General features: G+C 40.1%; 2 protein-coding genes across 3 annotated transcripts; one reads left to right on the top strand and one right to left on the bottom strand.

Annotated features, from left to right (window-relative positions):
- The first annotated feature begins 3921 nt into the window (after positions 1-3921).
- On the top strand, positions 3922-7455 carry si:ch73-1a9.3 (non-histone chromosomal protein HMG-like). 2 transcript variants are annotated; one of them, XM_053331960.1, is made up of 6 exons: positions 3922-4121; positions 5778-5801; positions 5979-6008; positions 6100-6141; positions 6233-6340; positions 6433-7455. In XM_053331960.1, exons 1-6 carry the CDS (start codon positions 4104-4106, stop codon positions 6478-6480), a joined length of 270 nt encoding a protein of 89 aa, XP_053187935.1. In that variant the 5' UTR covers positions 3922-4103; the 3' UTR covers positions 6481-7455. The 2 variants fall into 2 exon arrangements, with proteins under 2 accessions (XP_053187935.1, XP_053187936.1); XM_053331961.1 differs by having other exon boundaries at positions 3923-4121; positions 6103-6141.
- A 1870-nt stretch (positions 7456-9325) lies between these two features.
- Positions 9326-19495, bottom strand: slc37a4b (solute carrier family 37 member 4b). The gene is made up of 10 exons (XM_053331679.1): positions 19476-19495; positions 17424-17951; positions 16159-16391; positions 13490-13733; positions 11261-11413; positions 11102-11187; positions 10902-11015; positions 10756-10821; positions 10514-10652; positions 9326-10399 (listed from the first exon to the last, which is right to left on the bottom strand). The coding sequence occupies exons 2-10, from the start codon at positions 17569-17571 to the stop codon at positions 10233-10235; spliced, it is 1350 nt and encodes a 449-aa protein (XP_053187654.1). The 5' UTR covers positions 17572-17951; positions 19476-19495; the 3' UTR covers positions 9326-10232.
- Positions 19496-20273: the final 778 nt, after the last annotated feature.

Below are 20273 nucleotides of genomic sequence, written 5' to 3'. Positions count from 1 at the left end.
GAAAACAGATTATGTTGTAAAGCAGACTCCATGCTGCTCTGGATACAAAGTCGATCAGTAGGTCGCTTTACTGTCTAAGAAGAAGAATCCATAGACGTTTATAACCTCTGTGGTGGACTAATTCTGCACATGTTTCACACATTTTATTCTGCTTTTGTATCCTTGTTTTACCAAATAACATAACTTCTGTTTGAGGATCAACAACTTATGGATCATTGAGCATTACAATCATATATGTTTAAATCCATTACATTGAATGAGGCCTTGATTAAACAAACAAAAAGGCAAACATACTGACACTTCTTCCAGGATGACACGGTGACCTCCAAGACAGTGCAAGTTATTTCTCTAATGAAGGCTTTCTATGTGTTTGAACAAGGACACACAAGTTTAACAGCTGTGCAGGTACTGCTTACTGTTTATGACTGTGCTTTAAAATATCACAATCTGGCCCTGAAAGGCCTTTGATTATCATTAATATAATATACAGTATTTCTGAGTCTTCCAGTTATCTCTGTGTCACATATCATTGGTCACATCTGTGCCATTAAAGGTCATGTCCTTTTTCCCCTCGCCTAGATTACATGAAAATTTGAGGAACAGTATAAAGAAAGCTTTGTATTTTCTTAGAAGCTGAAATAAGATAGTAAATAAACCCAGTGTGTGTCTATGCTTTGCTGGGTTACACTGTGGAGTAGAGTTAAGACAGGAAACTGGTGAAACTGGTTGCTGTCATCAATATTTACACTCTCTTGGCCTATAGACAATGATTATGTTGCAAACTGTCGGTGCATTTTCTAAGGTGATTGTTTTAAGTTGCAACAGGAGGTCTAGGTACTTTAAGCACCATCGACTCTGTTCTGTTGAATGGGCCAGTGGGGCTCAGTAAACTTCTGATGTCATTACCATAATAAAACTAACATGCATCAGCATGTGACCTGAGCTAATTGTTTACACCTCTCTGCCCACAGGGAAACAGAAACCTTTATTTGGACAAACTGCCTGAATCTACAGGGTGTCAAATGGGGGATGGGCTGATTGTCCTTGTTACAAACTTCCAACCAACTTGCAGAAAATTCAATTTTTTTGGAGTTTGGCTTTTTACATTAAACCATGTCAGTGTCACTGTTTCTTCTCTATCTACTACTACTACTACTTACTGTTATGAGTATTGCTTTACTCGTGAAATGTTGTGGTTTACTTATGAAATATTGTGTTTGCAACTCTGCTGCTGTTGTTTCACAAGAGCTTCAGTTAAAAGGAGATCCTTAACTTCAGCACTCACCTGCACTGTGTGGAAACATTGTAAAGTCAAGTTATAACTTAAATCATAAGAAGCAGCATAATTTGAACCTGAAGGCCTTAAATCTGACCTGTATGTTTTCCAGTATTTGTTAGCAGTAAAATATCACAGACTTGTGTGATGTGGGCTGGATGGTTACTCCAAACAAAATCAAATTTGGTGTGTTCTTAAGCCGCTGTTGAATGCAGCCACACAGGAAATATCACTTGAGTGAGAATTCAAGTCAAGATTTTTTCACACCAGATAGAAGAGGTTGCATGTGTCAGTGGCTGCAAAGACCAGCTCAGAAATAGCTTAAAACAAGAAGTAGACCTCACTAGTAACTAATACAGTGATGTGTCACTGAACGTTTTGCCTATAGCTCATCACAACACTGTAGAATTGTAGAATTGGAGGAGATGGTATATTCTAAACACTATGCTATTTTCCTTTTAAGAAATCAAATTAGGTGTTGTTCTACTCTGGACTGCAATCACAAAATAAAATGAATGTGTCTTCTAGTAGAACATTATAGTTTTGGATCAAATACTGCAGCAACTGTTTATTTTTAAAAATTCCCCTCATTTCAATGATGTAGATTTACTTATGTTGTAAACTTTTAGAGTGGAAAATGTCTTCTCTCTGATTGAGAATGTCTTCTCTTTTTGCTTCTGATTTGCTGAGTTCACCTTTTACTCACTTTCATTACGAGCAGATCAATGTAAACTTTGTTGTTAGGAGCATGTTTCTTTATTTCATGCTGTAACAGGATGTTGAGCGTCCATAATTAAAAAATCAAAGTTGGTTAAGGAGAGAAGATTATTTATTTGATTATTTGATTATGATGTTCTGGGTTATGATGTTTGTTATGTCTGCCTAAAAGACTACAAATCTTTATCATCATCCTCATATCCTAAATTCAGTGGTGGATGAAGTCTTCAGATATTTTACTTAAGTAATAACCTCACAATATAAAATGACTCCATTACAAATTAAACTAAGGTCCTACTTGAGTAAAAGTATGTTTCAGCTTAATTAACTTAAAGTGTAAGTACTCATGTTGCAGATAGTGGCTGATATCAGTCAAGTTTAGGAAAGAAGAAAAAACTAACACATTATTATTTATTTTGCTTTTTTGTGAAAATTAAAGTTTGACCTCTTTAGGTCTCGAACAATTATGGTAGAAAGGAACATCTCAAACATCTGTATGACACAGAACTACAACTCCACACACTACTGTTAAAAACCACAAAGATTGTTAACTGCTTGTTTAATTACAAGTTTGTCATATTTGACACTATTTTAATGTAAAAGATTAATATGATGAGTAACTAGGCTACAGGCTAAATAATGGAGTAAAGAGAACAATATTTCCCTCTGAAATAATGTAGTGGAGTAAAAGTACAAAGTAGCACAAACTAGAAATATTCATGAAATGTATATAATGTGCATTAAGTCCTTAAGTACAATACATGTACTTGGTTACTTTCCAACACTGCTTAATATACCATTATGAACAATGACACTCTGGGAATATGACAATTCAAAGATGTGGCTTTTATTTTGTCATCATTAATCATTAACTTCATATAGAGCCTATAATATCAGAATAATGTTAAAATAAAGCTCTGTAAAGGCACATTATTCTAGTTTCATCTAAGCCTCGGATCAAATACAAAACAAACCGAATATTTTCTTCATTTTATAGCAAAATAAACAATTTATAAAGGAAATTTACCAAAAGTAAAAACTTAATATATCTTTTAACCTATAGGGCTGGTATATGTGCTGCACATAAATACACTGAATAAAACTGGCCATATTAATAGTAGCATATTTATTTTTAATCTGTATACGAGGTAAATAGCCATACAATACATTTGGAAACATTTTTAATTTGCAGTCTGTTTTCTGTGCAGAACACTGGAAGAAACCACACAATGCGTTTCGTATTTTCGTCTTCTCGGTGGAGAAATAAGAGGTAACACTGTCAGTTTAGTGTCTGTGTCATTGACAAGGGGGAAATGAATGTCTCTGTGCTGAAATGTCTAAAATGACTTCCACACAAAGCTGGAGCGCCACCGCGGTTGTTTCCACTGAAGTCATGTTTGGACGGCTCACTCACAACGGTGACAACACTGCGAGGAGGTTATTGCACAAGAGCACACAGCCTGCTAGGAGCTGAACTCACACTTATCCTGTCGCCATTTTCCAAAGCTTTAATACAAAAGACTTGGCTGGGGGAGCACACGCCCCTCTCCCAATATACTGCCAATACACATGCCACATTTGTCGTTTACCAGTCGTGTAAAAGCCGCAGAATGGGGGTTATATTTTAAAATACATTACAAGCAATGCTCTTCCATATAAACAAGTTGCATTAAATGTAAAAGAAGCATTTGTAGGCGAAGTGAAAGGCAGATTTAATGACAATTTTTGCCTTGTTATAGCAGATGGCTGCACAGAAAGACAAATCGCTCGCCGTATTTGTTGAGTGACGTGCGACGTGCCCACACAGGTAAGAGCTCAGATTTGAAATCGTGTTGCTGACCACTGTGTCGTCCAATGAGGGTATAGCGGGGGCGGGACACATCCCCGTCAATCATGCAGGAACTATAACGGTTTGAATAGGGAGGGAGGGGGAGAATCCAATCCGGTTTGAGCTAGTTTTTCTTCCAATGGAACATTAACGTCTCGCTGCGCTGTATTAGTCTGTACTAGTACAGCTTTATCCTGAATATACCACTGTATTTTTTCTCCTGTATTGACTAACACTTAGCTCTTTTTTTCCTTCTACAAAAACACACCACACAAACCAACCATGCCTAAAAGGAGCAAAGTGAGTAGACCGATATCTTTCATGCATTCAGTAATATAGCATTTATAACCCGCAACTGCAATTTGTAAAGACGGGGTTGTTATACAGCTTGTGGGTTTTAACAGAGTTGGTCAAATGTTGCTGCAAATGTCCGTTTTGTGTTCGGAGCGGAGGTGCACAGCGGAGAGTTTAGTCGGTATTAAACGTCTGTTGTGATTTTTTTTCTTCCCAAGTGGTTGATTCTTGGTCTTATCTCTGCCGTGCAGTGATTATCTTTGTGCCAGGTGCTTTTTTCAATGTGCCGGGTTTTTTTCTTGTTGTTTTTACCGCAGAATGGAGACATGCACGCTGGCATTTGTGTGTAAATAGAGTGCAGGTTGGCTCGGGGGTCGTTTTCTGTGTCGATACATCGCTTTTCTGCAGAGAAAGTTGGCGGCATATTGATTGTTTCCTTCGGGGGTCGTCACGCTGGATACTAAACTTTCTGTCGGAAAACGAGACCGTGATTTAAAGCAGAAAATTCAGTAAAAGCGTGTTATTCGGTGGGAGTTTAGCTGTAATGTTTAGGTTGTTGTTTTTGTGTGGACGGACATTAAGTATTGTTTATTTCTTTCATGTGAAAAAAAAAAACCAAAATACTCATTGTGTTTTTAATTAAGCACTTTTCTTTCGTTCGTGAAGCTAACGTGCGTGCATTTGTTTTGTTCATGCATGGCCGCCGGTGAAAACGCATTTGTTAGAAGGCGTTCGTCGTGTAGTCGTGTGTGTGTGTATGTGTTGTCGGCTCAGGCCAGTTGTAGGTTATGCAATGGCGAGCCTCCGTCAGCACAGCGCTGCTCCTGTTGCTGGGGGCTCCAGTAGATTCTGCTACCAGACCCACAGAGTCGCTGAGCGTCTCGGAGTGACTCTTTTCAAATTCATGGCGGGAACACTCGCTGCACGGCTCGGTTTTCTCCCTACACTGGCAATCCCATTTATTACCAATGAATGGCTGTGTCGTGAGGAGGCGGAGTCTCCCCCTCCTCCACCAGAGGTTTACAGTAGGCAAATCACTTGCAGGAGCTGGGAGAGCAAGCCACATGATTCCATTTGCACTATATTATGTTATTATATTACTCTGCTGGACTTTGTAATCAAGCATGTCCAAGCACGCATACGGTTTGATTTATGACGCTTGCGCCGACAAATGTAGTTCCTCGAAGACTACGTTTTATGTGTTGATTACAATTAAATATGTAATATTCTTAGTTGATATATAACTATAAATATGTGTTTTTATATTTTGTTATTTCATTTCATGTCTTCATACATATTGTACCTGTTTAACCAGAGTAACAATTAACATCTGGAATCTTTGTTCATATGGTAACCAATGAGTAGATCCTACTCGTATAGCTGTGATGTGGACTCATGTTTATATGCACCTAGGTTATGATTCCCATTGTGCAAGGTTTGAGACACGTCTTAGCCAATCACAGTGCTATGTCTGAACTAAATCATGTATGAAGCTGTATGTGCAGCCATAGGCTAGAATGCTGTCTGGAAACGCCCACTTTAGAGTTACATAACAAATACTTAAAGCCCATGCCCAATCCCCCCTCCACCAATTAAACCCTCCACAGTGCAGAAGTGTACAGACAATGTCCTTAATGTCTTCTTTCTGTTTGTCTCTCACAGGCAGCTGCAGGAGGTGAATCAGCGGTAAGAAATAAACAGAATGACATTTTGTTTGGAGTGTCTGTGTTTGATTTGTCATAAAAATAAAATAAAAATGAAATAGTTAGTCTGCTCACCCACCAGGGGTCAGTAACACCCCATCAGCAACATCCATTACCATATGTTAAAAGTAATCAGCCTGTCTGTTCCCTCTGTCTGCAGCCCAAGAGGAGATCTCTCAGGTTGAAAGATGTAAGTAGATACAAGATCAGACTGTCAAAATCAATATCCATACTGCTCAATACTTTCACATTACTAACATTAAAGCCTCCCTTCCCGCCAGAAGCCTGCACCTGCAAAGGCAGAGCCCAAACCCAAGCCAAAGGTGAGATGTTGTTCTGATTTCTCCTAATTAAACTTACAAGACTTCACCTCCAGACTTTGATTAATATGTGATGTGGTTAATGTGTTTGCAGAAGGCACCAGCTAAGCCCAAGAAAGCTAAAGAGGTAGAGAAGGCCAAGCCAGAGGAGAAAGCGCCAGAGGCCCCCGCTGAGAACGGCGAAGCCAAAGCTGAAGAAGAGGTGAGGGTCATGTCATTGTATATAAATATTCAAAATAAGCGTAAAGTCTATACGATGTGACTTTGACATTCTTTAAAAAATGTGTGTTTCAGGCACCAGCTACAGACGCAGCTGACGAAAAAGATGAGGCGGCAGAATAACATCTCTCAAACCACATCTTTTACCAGTGCTCCCTGTACCTCTTTTCTTGTACAATTCAGGGGAATATTTTTATCAACTATTTTCTAAATACAGGTTTTTTAGTAGTTTGATTGTAGAGAACACTTTTTTTTAATGAAAGAAAAAAAAGTCGATTTGGAGACGGGGAATTTCATCACATCCCACAATTTTGCATCGCCACAAAGGTCGCGGTCATTGTTGTTACTGTCAGTGGATTTCATTTCAGTTTTAAATGTGAAGGAGGGGAAGGTGCGGGACAGGTTACCGTGTCAACACGCAAGCACAACGTTCACAGGAGCTGGGGCAACAACCGAGAGAGCTTGCCTGCGTGGATTACATTCCATATGCTTTATAAGGGACAGTGTATGTAATCTGTGCTGGGGTGGGGGACGGACCAAGTCACAGGGCAACTCATTGTTTTATTGTCTATAATGAAGAACAGTGTTTTAGAATGTTTGTAAGCTTTGTTCCTATATGTTAACTCTTGTACTCATGCAGTTTTCTTAACAAATCTGATCAATAAACCTAAAATCTCTAGTACTGGAGCTCTCCCTATCAGAACTGTGCATCACGTGTGTTGGTTGTGTCTCTGTTCTGTGGTAGCATCGCAATAAATTTGTATAGCTGCTGTGAAAAGGGTTTTCAATCTTTCTATATGCAGTGTGTAATGGTACATTGTAAGGATGGTAAAAATGGAATTTGTTTTCTTAGCCACGCTAATGAGGTGTGTAACCATAAAAAAATGAAATTGTTAAGACTGGCTTCTTAAATGCTGACAGACAAACTGTACATTATTTGAGATGTCAAATGCATACCAGCAGTAGCAATATTCATGTGGGTTTTAGGTATCTGTATCAAGTACAAGTGTGCAGTTTCTTTTTATTTGTTTATAGATGTACCTGTGTAATGATTGTTATCAACGAACCAATAAAACTCAGTTGGTAGTTGTTACGATGTTTCATTCTGAATAGTTGGTTAACTTAAGTTTGCTGACATTAGACACTAACTTAAAGGGCAAATCTTGGAAGTTGTTTACTTAAAATGTCAAAGTGGGAAAGAAAATCTTTACAATGAGGCTCTAAAAGAAAAGTACTGTAGATAGTGTTAAAAACATGTTAGATTAGGTCACTGTCAAATTCAGCATAATATGACATGGTAAAGTCATTTGATCACATATTCAGTATGCAAGTAGAGAAAAATGAAGGCCATATTTGTAAAGAGACCTCAAATGTAACAGAATGGGAGGTGGGGGGGGCTGTGTAAACATCTCATTCACTGGCAAATACAGGTTTATTTCAAAATAGTGTGTTTTGGCTCAGGTTGAAATGTAGGTAGAAAATACTAGTTTTAAAGTGAAGTGGGCAAGTTCAGAAACAACTAGTATTCAACTTTTTAAGGAAGTGAGAAAGTCTGACATTTTAAACAAAGTATAATTAAGACTTGAAACAATGCAGTCTCTAAATGATGGTTATGGAAGCTCTGTCCCTATAAAAACACATGAATTAGTTTCAGCACCATGGACAGCTTCACACTGGACCACAGGTTCATCCGCTCATGGTTTTTTTCTGCATTACCCTTTAAGTGTTGTCATATCATGAACAGTCATTTATGGCATTATGGCATTATGATATATATATATATAAAAAACATATAGAACATGGTTCTTTTGAATATCTGTTTTGTTTACTGAAACATGCAGGCATCACTGTTTGAATTTGAAAAACCCACTAGGAAAATAACATTTCCCAGATGAAATGCATACATTTTCTAATAACAGTCAGTATATTTTATTTGTACTATATTGGCAGTGGTGGGAAGCATTCACTCAAACACTGAATTTAAGGACAGTTTTGCAGTACTTGTTCTTTCTTGTTTTCATTTGATGCTTACCTGTACTTCTAATATATTTCCAACTTGCACTATTTAGATGACTTGGCAGCTATTTTACATAAAAAAAATGAGACCATCAAAACACAATGCATTATTCAAGAATTAACCAGCGGGTCATCTTTTGGCATGTAACTCTAGAAGAGCAGTGTGTAGTCAAGGCCCTGTATTACATATGGTGTCTGAGTTTTTATCATCAGACTGATTTTCCCTTAAAACTTGTTTTTATGGTATCATTTAAATAATTGCTTAAAGCCTCAAAAAGATAAAATGATCCAATATTTCATTATCAATTATGTCATAAATAACAATAAAACTAACTGGGGCAATGAGTACTTTTACTTTAATACTTTTACTTTAAGATTTTAAGAACCATTATCACTAATGAGTTCTTTTACTTGACTAAAGAATTTTGACACTTCTTTCACCACTGAATGATCCAGGGTGTGGGCCAGTGTGCATATACTAAATTCTTGTGTATTCTGGCATTTTTGGCCACATTTAAATATATTCTGTCTATATGTGTCACATCTGGCTATAACATAAATACAATGTCTTCTTGAACTTTTAAATTGTGGAACTTGAACTATCTGAATATCAACAAAAACAAACAAAAGCCTCCAAAGACATCTCAGTGTCCTTGAATTCTTTTTTGACGAAGGCCTCCAGTAAGACACTATATGTAATATATCATACCCAGCAGGTCCAGCAGGTGGAAATCACTGACTTGCCAAATCAGCCTGACACTGCCAATATACTGATTTCAAGGACAGGTTTATAACTCAATATAACCAATTCTTTAACCACAGGTGTGACAGGGGCACACATTGTTCCTGCTTTTGGAAACTTTCTGCATCTGCAGTGTAAATGCAGAAAGTCTCTTAGGCGCAAAATTTCAAAGTAACAGCTGCTGCCAGTTTACAGATGAATGAACCAAAGTAAACTTCACATTTATTAGATCTCTCCTCAACTGTTTCAAGTTTATTGTACAATTCCAGTAAGATTTAGATGTGCACTGAGTGTAGACCCATTAAAACTCACAGATTTGATGCATGAGTTAACAGCAGATTATCCAGAGTTGTAGCTCTTAGTTGCATTCAACTATAATATCAGTGATTAAACAGTTGTCACATAGCAAAGATTTGATTTCAATCCTTTAAAAACATGTCAGATCTCAAAAGCTGACACAACGTAAGACTGTAGCACAGAACTGTGTATAAAAATAACAGGATCTAGGATTGCTTCATTTAGGTGACCCATTATAATTTTTTTTTTTACAAATACTTGAGGTATAGTAAAATGAACCATGACCATGATGCATGCTACCACATCTGTGCAAGCATCTGGACAAATAATAGTCTAGAAAGTACATTTCATCAGTTCACATTCAATAAATAAATATAACTGACCTCCACTGAAGGCAATGTATGCAGTGAGGAGCACACATCTTCATTCTCATGTCCACAGTCTCTTCACCATACAGCTGAGATAAAGCTATATGAAATATACGTACATGAAAACTGCTGTTATGAATCAGTGGAAGCACTAAAATGTGAGCTGGTGACAAACTATAATGAACTACTGTCTTTGTGCTGCTGAATATGACGGAAAATGTTAAGTATGGGTGATAAAAAAGTGCTTAATTGAGAAACTGAAGTGATTTAATGACCTACACCCACCCTGAGTGACTAAACTAACCCAATTAGTCCATGTTCGACAGTGGTTTTGTTTGGTCAATCTGGAGTTATAATACTGTACTGCATACAACCTTTAATTCTGCAAGACCCCAGTCATATCAGGTCACATGACAGGACCATCAACAGTTGGCTCATTTCAGGAAGATACATCAGTCCATTTTCTCTGCAACCCGTCCCATTCTGGTGCGCATGTTGCGTACGAGGAAGAACATGACGGTGGCGACGGCCATGATCACCTCGGCTACCCAGAATGCCGTGTCCCAGCTGTGCTGCTTGGCAATAGTGCTGAAGGGAAGCCCTGCCATAAAAGCCCCCACTGTAACAAAACAAGGCTGGATTACTCATATGAATGAATCAGTGCTGAATATGTTATGAGAACTTCATAAAGCAATAATGTTGTTTTTGCTGGTCATGTGAGTGTTCAGCGTACCATTAGCCATCAGAGCTACAACAGCGTGAGAGGTTCCGCAAAAATTTGAAGGAGCACATTCGCTGGCTATCACCCCGAACAGGGCGATTGGTCCGTAAGAAGAAAATCCAAACATAGCACCGAGGAAGAGGATCCAGATCTGTGGATGATAAGAAAATGTGAAACAGTGCTTGAATGCTTTCCTAAGTGTACAGAGATTTAAAAAAACACAAAAAATAATAGAGAATTGTTGTTAGGAATACCTCTTTTTCTGAAACGCCGAGGAGGACAGAGACAGGATGGATGACTTGAACCCAAAGAGGAGCCTCCTGAGCAAAGAAAACAACTTGATATTTCCATAGTGAAGTCTCATCTCAGTGATGATAGTAATATTTGATCTGGAATTTACCTTTGGGATTTCAGGTGTTATGGTGACTCTGAACAGGTACATGGACACACACATACCAGCCATCATGGCAATGAGCAGGCCATGGCGAGGGTTGCCGTGGGTGCCCAAGCCTTTCTGCAGGAAGTCAAAGAGGACGTTTGTGACACTGAAGACACTGATGGATGATACCGGCTGCTAATTAGTCGTCGCCTGTTACTCACCCGAGCTACAGCTCTGTCAGAGAGGAAGCCTGCTGCAAGGCTGCCTGCGAAACCACCCACCTCCAAAGCACTCATGTAGGTACTGCCTGTAAGCAACACATCTGAGGTCAGCACCCTTAGGCAGTCAGCTTATAATGAACAGTAAGTGAGTATACGTACCCATAAGAGCGGTCTGGCCTTTCTCCTGCATGAGAAACAGCTGTCCCCAGTCAGTGGCGGCCGTCTTTACCCCGAACACCACCAAGTAGCCCAGAGACAGCACCCACAGGAAAGGGGAGAGGAGGAACTCACTCAGGGTGCTCTCACTACTGCCTGATAAAATACAAGTGCAGTGATACATGCTCAAATTAACAAGAGATCAGCAAGGGGTCAACACACATGTAGTATACAAGTAAGTACAGGATTATGTACAGATTATAATATTATTTCATTACTTAGTCCATATAGCATGTCTGCCACATGGTCAGCCATGTGATAGGCAGGTAATGTTGGCATCTAACTGGTTATACTGTATAAATGACATCAGCTCTAAGACTCTGTTCAAAACGTCCAAAACCTCCACACTGCCATCTCCTGGTGATAGCAAGCCAAGATCTGAGGTGTACCCCCCAAATTTGTCGCCAAGCAATGGTCCTAATTACCACGAGAACTACTGAATTTTTGGAATATCAAACATCCCTGAAAACTGTGACTGTGAGGTAGTTACTGTCTTAATGTGTGATTGGCTCTAGAGCTGCAGTTAAAAACAGAGCTTGTAGGATAGTTACTGAACTCCTCCAAAATGTATCATCCCAGTAAAAAGAAAATGATTGTGAAGATTACATGAACACATTTATGTTAGAAAAAAAAGATGATGTCATTATTATATAATAAGCCTTATTATACTGTTGGGAAAAGAACCTTCAAGTAAATGGAATTCATATAAAACAACTGCAGCCACATTATTGACGTAATAAGTGGTTGCAGTATGGTATGTGGTTGCCCTCTGTCTTCCTTAGATAGGCATTGAAACAAGGCTGGAAAAACACATTTGACATATATTACAGGAATGTTCTTCTAAAATAAAAGAGAATCCAGTGCAAACAGAAAAACAGTGTTGGTGTTTGTTGTTACTAATGAGGTCCTGGAGCAGTGCTCTGCCTGCAGGATGTCTGGAAGTGGGTGGATACATCATTCACGCTGGGATGGGAATGAATGAACTCCTCTTCCTGATCTGGATAATTATCTCAACATGCATCATTAAAGCAGGTTTGGGTGATACAGTGGCGACTGTGTGGGGAGTTGCAGTCCATTGCGGTAGTTGGTTAAGCAGTGATCATGGTGCTTGTTTGGAAAACATACTTCAAGTCCAGTCTACTGTCTAAATGCTACTGTTTTCCTAATCTGTAGATATTTGATATGCTTATACACTGCGAGATCAGGAAATGAGTGTTTGATATAATTAGTCACACACAAGTTTAAAAAGATAAGCCTACAATCTACTGGCTCTGGCTCAGTACACACACACACACACATGCCGTCTTAAGCACTTTGAGTACGAGTGGATGTGCTGCCAGGTAGTAAGATAATGTGTTCCACGTCTGAACAATGCCAACACACAGAGCACTCTCCTTACGCTTGACGCACACTTTTCCAAATACTGCTTAAGAGTGGTATTCAGGATAAAGTGTATCCCATAATTCCCCGCTGTCTACTGTGCAACACTAGTCCAGCTGTTGGCAGTATCTGGGAGCTGAAAATAAATCAACAGATATGAAGAAGCTGAACTTGTTTTGATGCTGGAATCAGCAAGAATAGTTTTTACTTAGCTCCAAACACTACATTGTGATGGCATAACTTCCACACATGAATATGACTCAATAGGAAAATATTTATTCCTCTTGATAAGACTGATAAATAACAAAAATATAATTTAGTTTTATCAGATTTTTAAGAACTAGTTCTTCCAAAAGAATCTTCTCAGACAAAAAAATAAAAAAAATATTTTGTTTCATGTTTTCATGTATTAATAGGCCAACATGGTTCTGGATGACTACTTGTTTACCATTGGAAGTGTTGGTATTAGTATTTATTTGTGGAAATTAATACAAACAAAGCATCTGAGCTAAATTAAGCAATGGATTTGTCTTTTCATGAGCCGCAGTTGGCCTCATAAATCAAACGTCTCCTGGTGAGCTCTGATAAACCCCCACATGCTTACAGTATTAACAGAGCATTGGTGGCAATTACTGGAAATCCATCATTACCTACTCACACATACCACAGGTGTGGGGATTGGGGCAGACACACTGTTGGGATGTTATAACTACAAGCTCACTTGGTAACTGACATGCTCTGACATAGGCCCTCTACCTGTAATCCTACCCAGCCATCCCTTTCTTTACTCACCTCCCTTAGCTCCCTTCTTTGCTGCCTCGATGCTGGGCAGGCCCACATCCTTAGGTTCATTCTTTACAAACAGCAGACAAACGAATGAGAAGCTTGCGCAGAAGATGCCCGACACGGTCAGGATAGTCCTCCAGTCGTAGTAGTGCAGGAGCACCGTGGCCAGGATCGGACCCAGACTCCCAGCCAGGTTCATACTGCAGGACAGCACAGACCACCATGTTCCAAACTGGGAGGGTTCAAACCACTAATGGAGAAGAGACACAGGGGACAAATCCAGCAGAGAACAGTCATTTGCAAGATCCTACAGTGCAAAGTTGAAATAACAGACATATTTTGCCTCCATTGGGTTTATTAGGACTAGAACAGACTAGGACATGACCACTAAATCCTGGACTTTTCGATCAGTGTCCCTGGCGGCGTCACAGTCCATTACCAACAAATAATAAAATGCTTTTAGAGAGTACTTCCGATAAAAAGGTAATTCCTGAAAAAGTACATAGAGTTATTGACCACTAGTAGCCATACACACACTGCTGCCAATGGTTTCAAACTATTCCTCTGATCTATAGGTGGTTGTAATGCAGCAAAACACACAGTAATTTGTCTTTGCAAATTTTTTAATGGAGGAGTAAAAGCATATTTGCTAGAACTAACTGAATTTTGATGTGTAACACTGAACAGAATCATTGGTTAAAAGAAAATTCCACTCAGCACCTTTAATGACAATTTAAGGCAAGGACAAAACTGCAGAAACATTACAAAAAACTTTCACACTGTTGTTTTTCAGAAGTGCAACACTGTGTTCAGACTCTCTTCTCTCTTTTTTTACTGCTTTTGCAGAAATAGCGTCAGAGTCACACGCCCTAATATGATGTAATACGGAGGCGGCCATAAACATTCCTCACACAGCATTACCCAAAAGAGCAACAAAGTAACCAGTAACTTGAGAATCTGCTGGGCAAACACTTAAGAGAAGCCCACAGGCTGATTGAACACTGTGTTGATCTACAGTGTGTGGACATTAACTCAGCAAAGGAACAGCAGCTGCAGCCCTGAAGCAAACTGGCTGCCACTTTTAAAGGTAGAGTCAGTCATTCTGGATAAAGACTGTTGATGTTTATACTAAACACACAAACTGATACAACCCCCATCATTCATGCTCCTTCAGGAGTTACACCCCTGCAAATTTATGGATGCACATTGCCAAGGCAACGACCAAAAGAGAAATATTGCTAAATCCAGAATGACGTATCAGCTGTAGAGTCACTTCTGTTCCTCTAACACTTTATTACGAATGGAAAAGAATAATTTGTCTTGTGTGAGCATGCTGCCTTCTCAGATTACACTTGACTAAACACAACAGAAACAGACTTGGAGCGTTAAAAAACCACGGGGGTTCTCTGTGAGACTGTCCGGGGTTAAGCCTGGATTGATACATTTAATAAAATGCAAGCGCATCTGTTCCATAACAATAAACTTTATGTGAATCTCTCCCTCTCTCCCTCTCTCCCTCTCCCTCTCTCTCTCTCTCTCTCTCTCTCTCTCTCTCTCTCTCTCTCTCTCTCTCTCTCTCTCTCTCTCTCTCTCTCTCTCTCTCTCTCTCTCTCTCCCTCTCTCTCTCTCCCTCTCTCTCCCTCCCTCCCTCCCTCTCTCCCTCTCTCCCTCCCCCTCTCTCTCCCTCTCCACCATTCAATGGGTGCTAGGGATGGGCGACTGTCACGTCTTTACACGACCAGCTGCTATGATGACTTCCTGTGCACAAACGCCCCCTGCTGTTGACTGGTTGGAGTTGTGTTGTGAGGCTTGCTCTGAGCCACTGTGTTTACATGCTCACTTACAGAGCCATTGTTGTGCATGGACACTGGATTTCTTTTCAATGCACACATAGAATAGACAGCTAGTCGACCATGAGGAGATAATTGCTGAATTTGACAATAAGTGTGTTGGATTAGAATCACTGACTTTACCTTTAGGGAATGCTCCTCTCACCAAAGAAGGGAAACACCATTGGTCAAGATGTTTTTTTTTTCTACTGAGGATCTTCTATAAATAAATTCTCCTGTAATCTGATCCCCTCCAGTACGCTGAACACATGCCAAAGCCTATTTATTCCCCACCTTTTGAACACTGCTACTTTTAAGGCAGCTTCTCTTCTTCAAGCCACAAGATGTCTCTCAGCGTAGAACAGCAGGGTACATTAAGACTTGCTCAAAGTGTATGTATTTTAAAGTCCACTAATCCCAATGATCCCCAAATTACTTAAATAAAAGCAATTTCAAAAGCTATGTGTGAATGAGACCTACAGATTATAAAGTAATCCTTTCATTTCACAAACTACTAACCCTGCTGAACAATCTATTATAGCTGGCACAGACTAACACCTCCTCAAACCAGGCAGTGCTACTTCTGGCCCAAAGGTCAGCACTGTCACGACAGCAAGCAACCAGAGTCGTCAAACACTTCCAGCCACCAGAGTGAGAACTTACACAATGGCTCTGGCAGCATATGGCTTCCACTCCGGGGTTACACCCTTTCACTAGTTGCCCAGAATAATCACTGGCATCATGGTTGGCAGGCATCGGTGTGGAGATTGGGACTTCCCTTGGCTCCAATCATTACAGTTACACTTAATTAGCGATGTGTTGCATGACTTGCCAGACTTGCATTACCTTGCGCAGCACCTTTCCACACGGGGGCCAGCCACAGCCTTGTCCCAGGCCATTGATGAACCAGAGCAGCGAGAACATGGGTACAGTGGAGGACCAGGAGAAGGCTACGTTGATGCCCCCAACCAAGAAGAGGCCGATGGAGAAAAGCCAGCGGGCGCTGATCTGATCTGATAGAACGCCACTGATGAACTTACTGATGGCATAGGCCATAGTCTGGCTGCTAGTGATCAGACCTGCAGAGACACCGTGAGGGTTAATATTGTGAATGTAGAGAGACATGAACTGCAGCTTTGTATGAATGTAATATAAGTTGCATGACAACTACGATACAAGTCTGTGCCTCTACCCATGTCAAGGTTGCCCAAAGGTAGTAGAATAGTGCACTATGTACTATGATGACAGGAGTGATTTGATATCATTATCAATAATAAATAAAGACAACAGAGGGAGTGGGGAGTCATCTTTTTAGTAGCTGCACTTGCCACAAGGCTCTGAGGATAGTCATGCTTGTTGGTTGTGCTGTTAGTGTGTCAGTCAGCTGATCAGTCAGTCTACCACTCTGGACAAGACTGAAATTTCTCAACAGTTATTGGATGGATTGCTCTGGACAGGTCAGATGCTTAATTTGTTCAATACTTAATAAATAAATACCTGCAAAATGCATTCCCATCAACCTCAGTAAATATTAGCTTGCTAAAATGCTAGACTAAGATAGTGTCTTGCCTGTTAAACGTCAGCATGTTAGCTTTGTCATTGTAAGCATGTTAACATGCTGACTATAGCATTTAGGTCACAGCACAGCTAGGTGCAGCCACACAGAGCTGCTCGCATGACTGTTGACATTTTCTTGGACTGTTTAATCATGGATTGTATCCAACATTATCTACAGTCCCACCCTCTATTGTTTGTCATTGTTTTTCTTGTGCTACTTGCAAGTCGTTACAGTTATCCACATAGGTCAAGTGGTATTGGGCAATCTGCCATAGGTATAAGGATATAAGCCAAAACAAAAATGTTAAATAGCAAAGTGTGGTCTTAAACATTAGCACATTTTAATGAATACACTTAAAAGTTCTGGAAGCAGTTCCATCACTTCAGTATAAAGATTTCAAAGTGGATGCTAGTACTTTTGCACTGTGGGTTTGGCAAGCATATAAACCAGATTTAGGAAGTACTGCACAATGGTTTTCTCAAACAGTAATCTTATTACAAATCTAATCTTTGCTTAAATCAGACAAAAAAAATCCATTAATGCTATGTCTTACCCAAGTCATCTTTGTCCAGTTTAATCTCCTCCATCACAGCGGGCATGACAAAGGAGAAGGTCTTCCTGTTGAAGAAGTACAGTGAGTAGCCGATGAACATGCAGAGGAAGATGACCAAGCGGTAGTAGCTGTAACCTGTGGCCCCCATGATTCCACTTGATCAAACAAAAAAAACTAAGGAAGAAAAACTTAAAAGGTTGACAAGGAAAAAATAGTCTTCACAGCCTTTTATTCAGTGTGGTCTTGTATTTGGCTCCTTTGACATCTAGTAGTAACCAATTCACTTGAGTGCAGTGCTGTTATCAATGACTGCTGTTGGAAGGGCGCTCACAAAAAAGGCGACACTATCTGGAGGTTGTTTGCACTGGGACAACGGGAGATATGAAAACAAGATGCAGCATCGGCTGGGCAGCACTGATTAAACGTATTCCATGTGAGGAAATTCTCTTGACAGCACTCTGCTTGCAGGCTGGTAGCGCTGTCTATCAGTGAGGCTGCTGCTTGGAGGAGTGAGGACAGAGGACTGGCCTGAAAATAAAAAACAACATAAGTATGATTAAAGACAGAAGTGATTACTGTTTATTCTAGAAATGCAGATCATGTAGCACCTTACTAACACCTAACACTTTAATGGGTTATATGACCACATCATTTAAAGAGGATGTATAATGCTCATTTCCAGCTCTAAACTTTTTATTTGGACTCCACAAGAGTAGCTTTGCCTGATTCACAGTTTTTTTTTTTGTTGTTTTTTTTAAAACAACACATGATTTATCTTATACTAGTCCTTTAGGCAGCCCCTCAGTTCAGCCTCTGTCTCTTACAGGCAGTCTTAGCTCCCCTCCCAATGAGCCCACCCTGTCCCAACATTTCCTGCTTTACATGTTCCTTATAGAATTAGCTTTGTCAGTGGCACTAAAAATGGGTAACACAGCAACATATGGAGACATTTGGAGCTTATTGTTCAGCCAGTCAATTAGATATAATGCAGGGAGAAATTATACATGCAGAAACAGCCACAGTGATAATGATGTTTGATGAAGAACTGCAGACAATCAGCACACCTCCAACAGGTAAACTACTTTTTTTGCTGTGTAATGAACAAACATTCAATGTGCCAGCTCGACTTGAGGCATGACTCAGCGTGACTTCCCCAAAAACAGTAAAATAAAACACCATAATGTTAGCAGAGCAGAGCAGATGACCACGTTTCATATGAAAATCCAACACTGCAACATTTTATGTACATATATAAGAATGAAAATAAGCAAAGCATAATACGTTCCCTTTAGCGTTACATTTAAATGTAAACACACTCAACAGATCCTTCACTTCATTAAATATACAGATTCATCTTCATGCTGGTGGTTGCAGTTCTGTGTTCAGGTCAGCCACCTCATTGGTTGCAGTCCCTCTACGTCACCAGGTGAAGGTTCACGTGCAGGTTAAGGATGAAGTGATTCGACTTGCAGCTAGCTTGTTCTGTGTTTGTTTGAATAGCAGGTTGTCATATAAATATCACAGTTGTTCTTTGAATAGGCTTGGGCGACTCACAGCCAGCAAGCCTGAATATATCAAGTGTCACTCACTAGGAACTTTTAACTTAGAGGACTGGCCTGGTTGTAGCCACTTAAACATTAAAGTTAAATGACTCTTAAATGAGCTGTAAGACTCCCCTCCACTCCTGCCAGGACATTTTTACACGGTTAAGGCTTTAACACATTAATGGCAGCCTGTGTGTGGTCTATGCAACCACTTCTCAGTGAAGTCTGGTGGAGGCATATGGCGTACAAAGCGTATACAGATATAACACAGGATAAACGGATACACTCACGAAAAACAGACCCATTCCTGTCAACATTGATACAAATGATCAATCAGAGTCACTCGTGGCGAACTGATTTTGTGGGGCGGTCATAGCATTTCAATGTCACTCTGCTAACATCTTACCTAATGCCAACATTAAGCAACATGACACAAGCTCTACGCCACATGATAGTTCATCGTGTCGCTGTAACACATAATAAGGGAATGGCTGGTAAAGCTAGTTACCTTTCATTCGCGTCCTCTTGCTGGTTCCCATCCATGCAATAGGACGCCGCGCGTTCACGTGCCTGCTGTGTGTGCCCTCAGCGCGCCGCCGCGACAAGCTCAGACGACGGGAGCGAGCCAGCGTGGCAAAAAAAAAACCCTGAACGTCCTCACCACAGCAGCACAGCTCAGCTTCACGTGCTGCACCGCGATTCACGCATACATTAAATGTCAAGCCTTGAGACAAATGGCGGTATTGTGAGAGTGAACGGTTCTCACGCCATCAGACTCCGTTTTAATGTGTGTGTCGTTAAATTGGCATCTTTCACGATATAATTTCGATAAGCAATAAGGTGAGGGTGCTGATGAAGAGTGCATAGCTCACGGTTTGTTAGCGTTTTATAAAATAAATTAAACAAGCGGCTCACACTGCTCACCAGTGCCCTCTGCCGGTTTAGCGCTGGAAATAGATGAACTGCCACTGAAAAACCTGCTACTGTTTGTGTGTAGAGTCAAACGTAGGCCTGCAGGCTCTACAAGGTGTGTACGCCAAATGTAGTCCTGTAGAAGGAAAAACACAGGTGGGACTGAAAATGTTAACAACTGCTTATTTCCATTCAATCGTCCAAGGAAGCAGTGGAACCCTCATACCATAGTCATGAATAAGACAAAACTGATTGATTCAGCTATCAATAATGTAATTGCACATGTGCTTTTCAGTTCCTTTTACCAATGTTTGCTTATTTAAAATGACCCAATTGCTGCTCAACAGCTATGGGATTTGAGATATGAATGTGTGATTGCGACCCTTAGTACCCC

Source organism: Scomber japonicus, chromosome 13, assembly GCF_027409825.1.
Source record: "Scomber japonicus isolate fScoJap1 chromosome 13, fScoJap1.pri, whole genome shotgun sequence".
Taxonomy (NCBI): domain Eukaryota; kingdom Metazoa; phylum Chordata; class Actinopteri; order Scombriformes; family Scombridae; genus Scomber; species Scomber japonicus.
This window is presented reverse-complemented; position numbering and strand designations above follow the sequence as displayed.

Excerpts from the sequence above, each read along its gene's own strand:
- si:ch73-1a9.3 (XM_053331960.1), top strand. Across the intron at positions 5,802-5,978 it reads CTGCAGGAGGTGAATCAGCG|CCCAAGAGGAGATCTCTCAG; the intron begins GTAAGAAATAAA and ends CTCTGTCTGCAG. Across the intron at positions 6,009-6,099 it reads GATCTCTCAGGTTGAAAGAT|AAGCCTGCACCTGCAAAGGC; the intron begins GTAAGTAGATAC and ends CCTTCCCGCCAG.
- slc37a4b (XM_053331679.1), bottom strand. The coding sequence starts at position 17,571 with ATGGGGGCCACAGGTTACAGCTACTACCGCTTGGTCATCTTCCTCTGC. Across the intron at positions 16,392-17,423 it reads ACTGGACAAAGATGACTTGG|GTCTGATCACTAGCAGCCAG; the intron begins GTAAGACATAGC and ends GTGTCTCTGCAG. Across the intron at positions 10,653-10,755 it reads TCGGCGTTTCAGAAAAAGAG|ATCTGGATCCTCTTCCTCGG; the intron begins GTATTCCTAACA and ends TATCATCCACAG.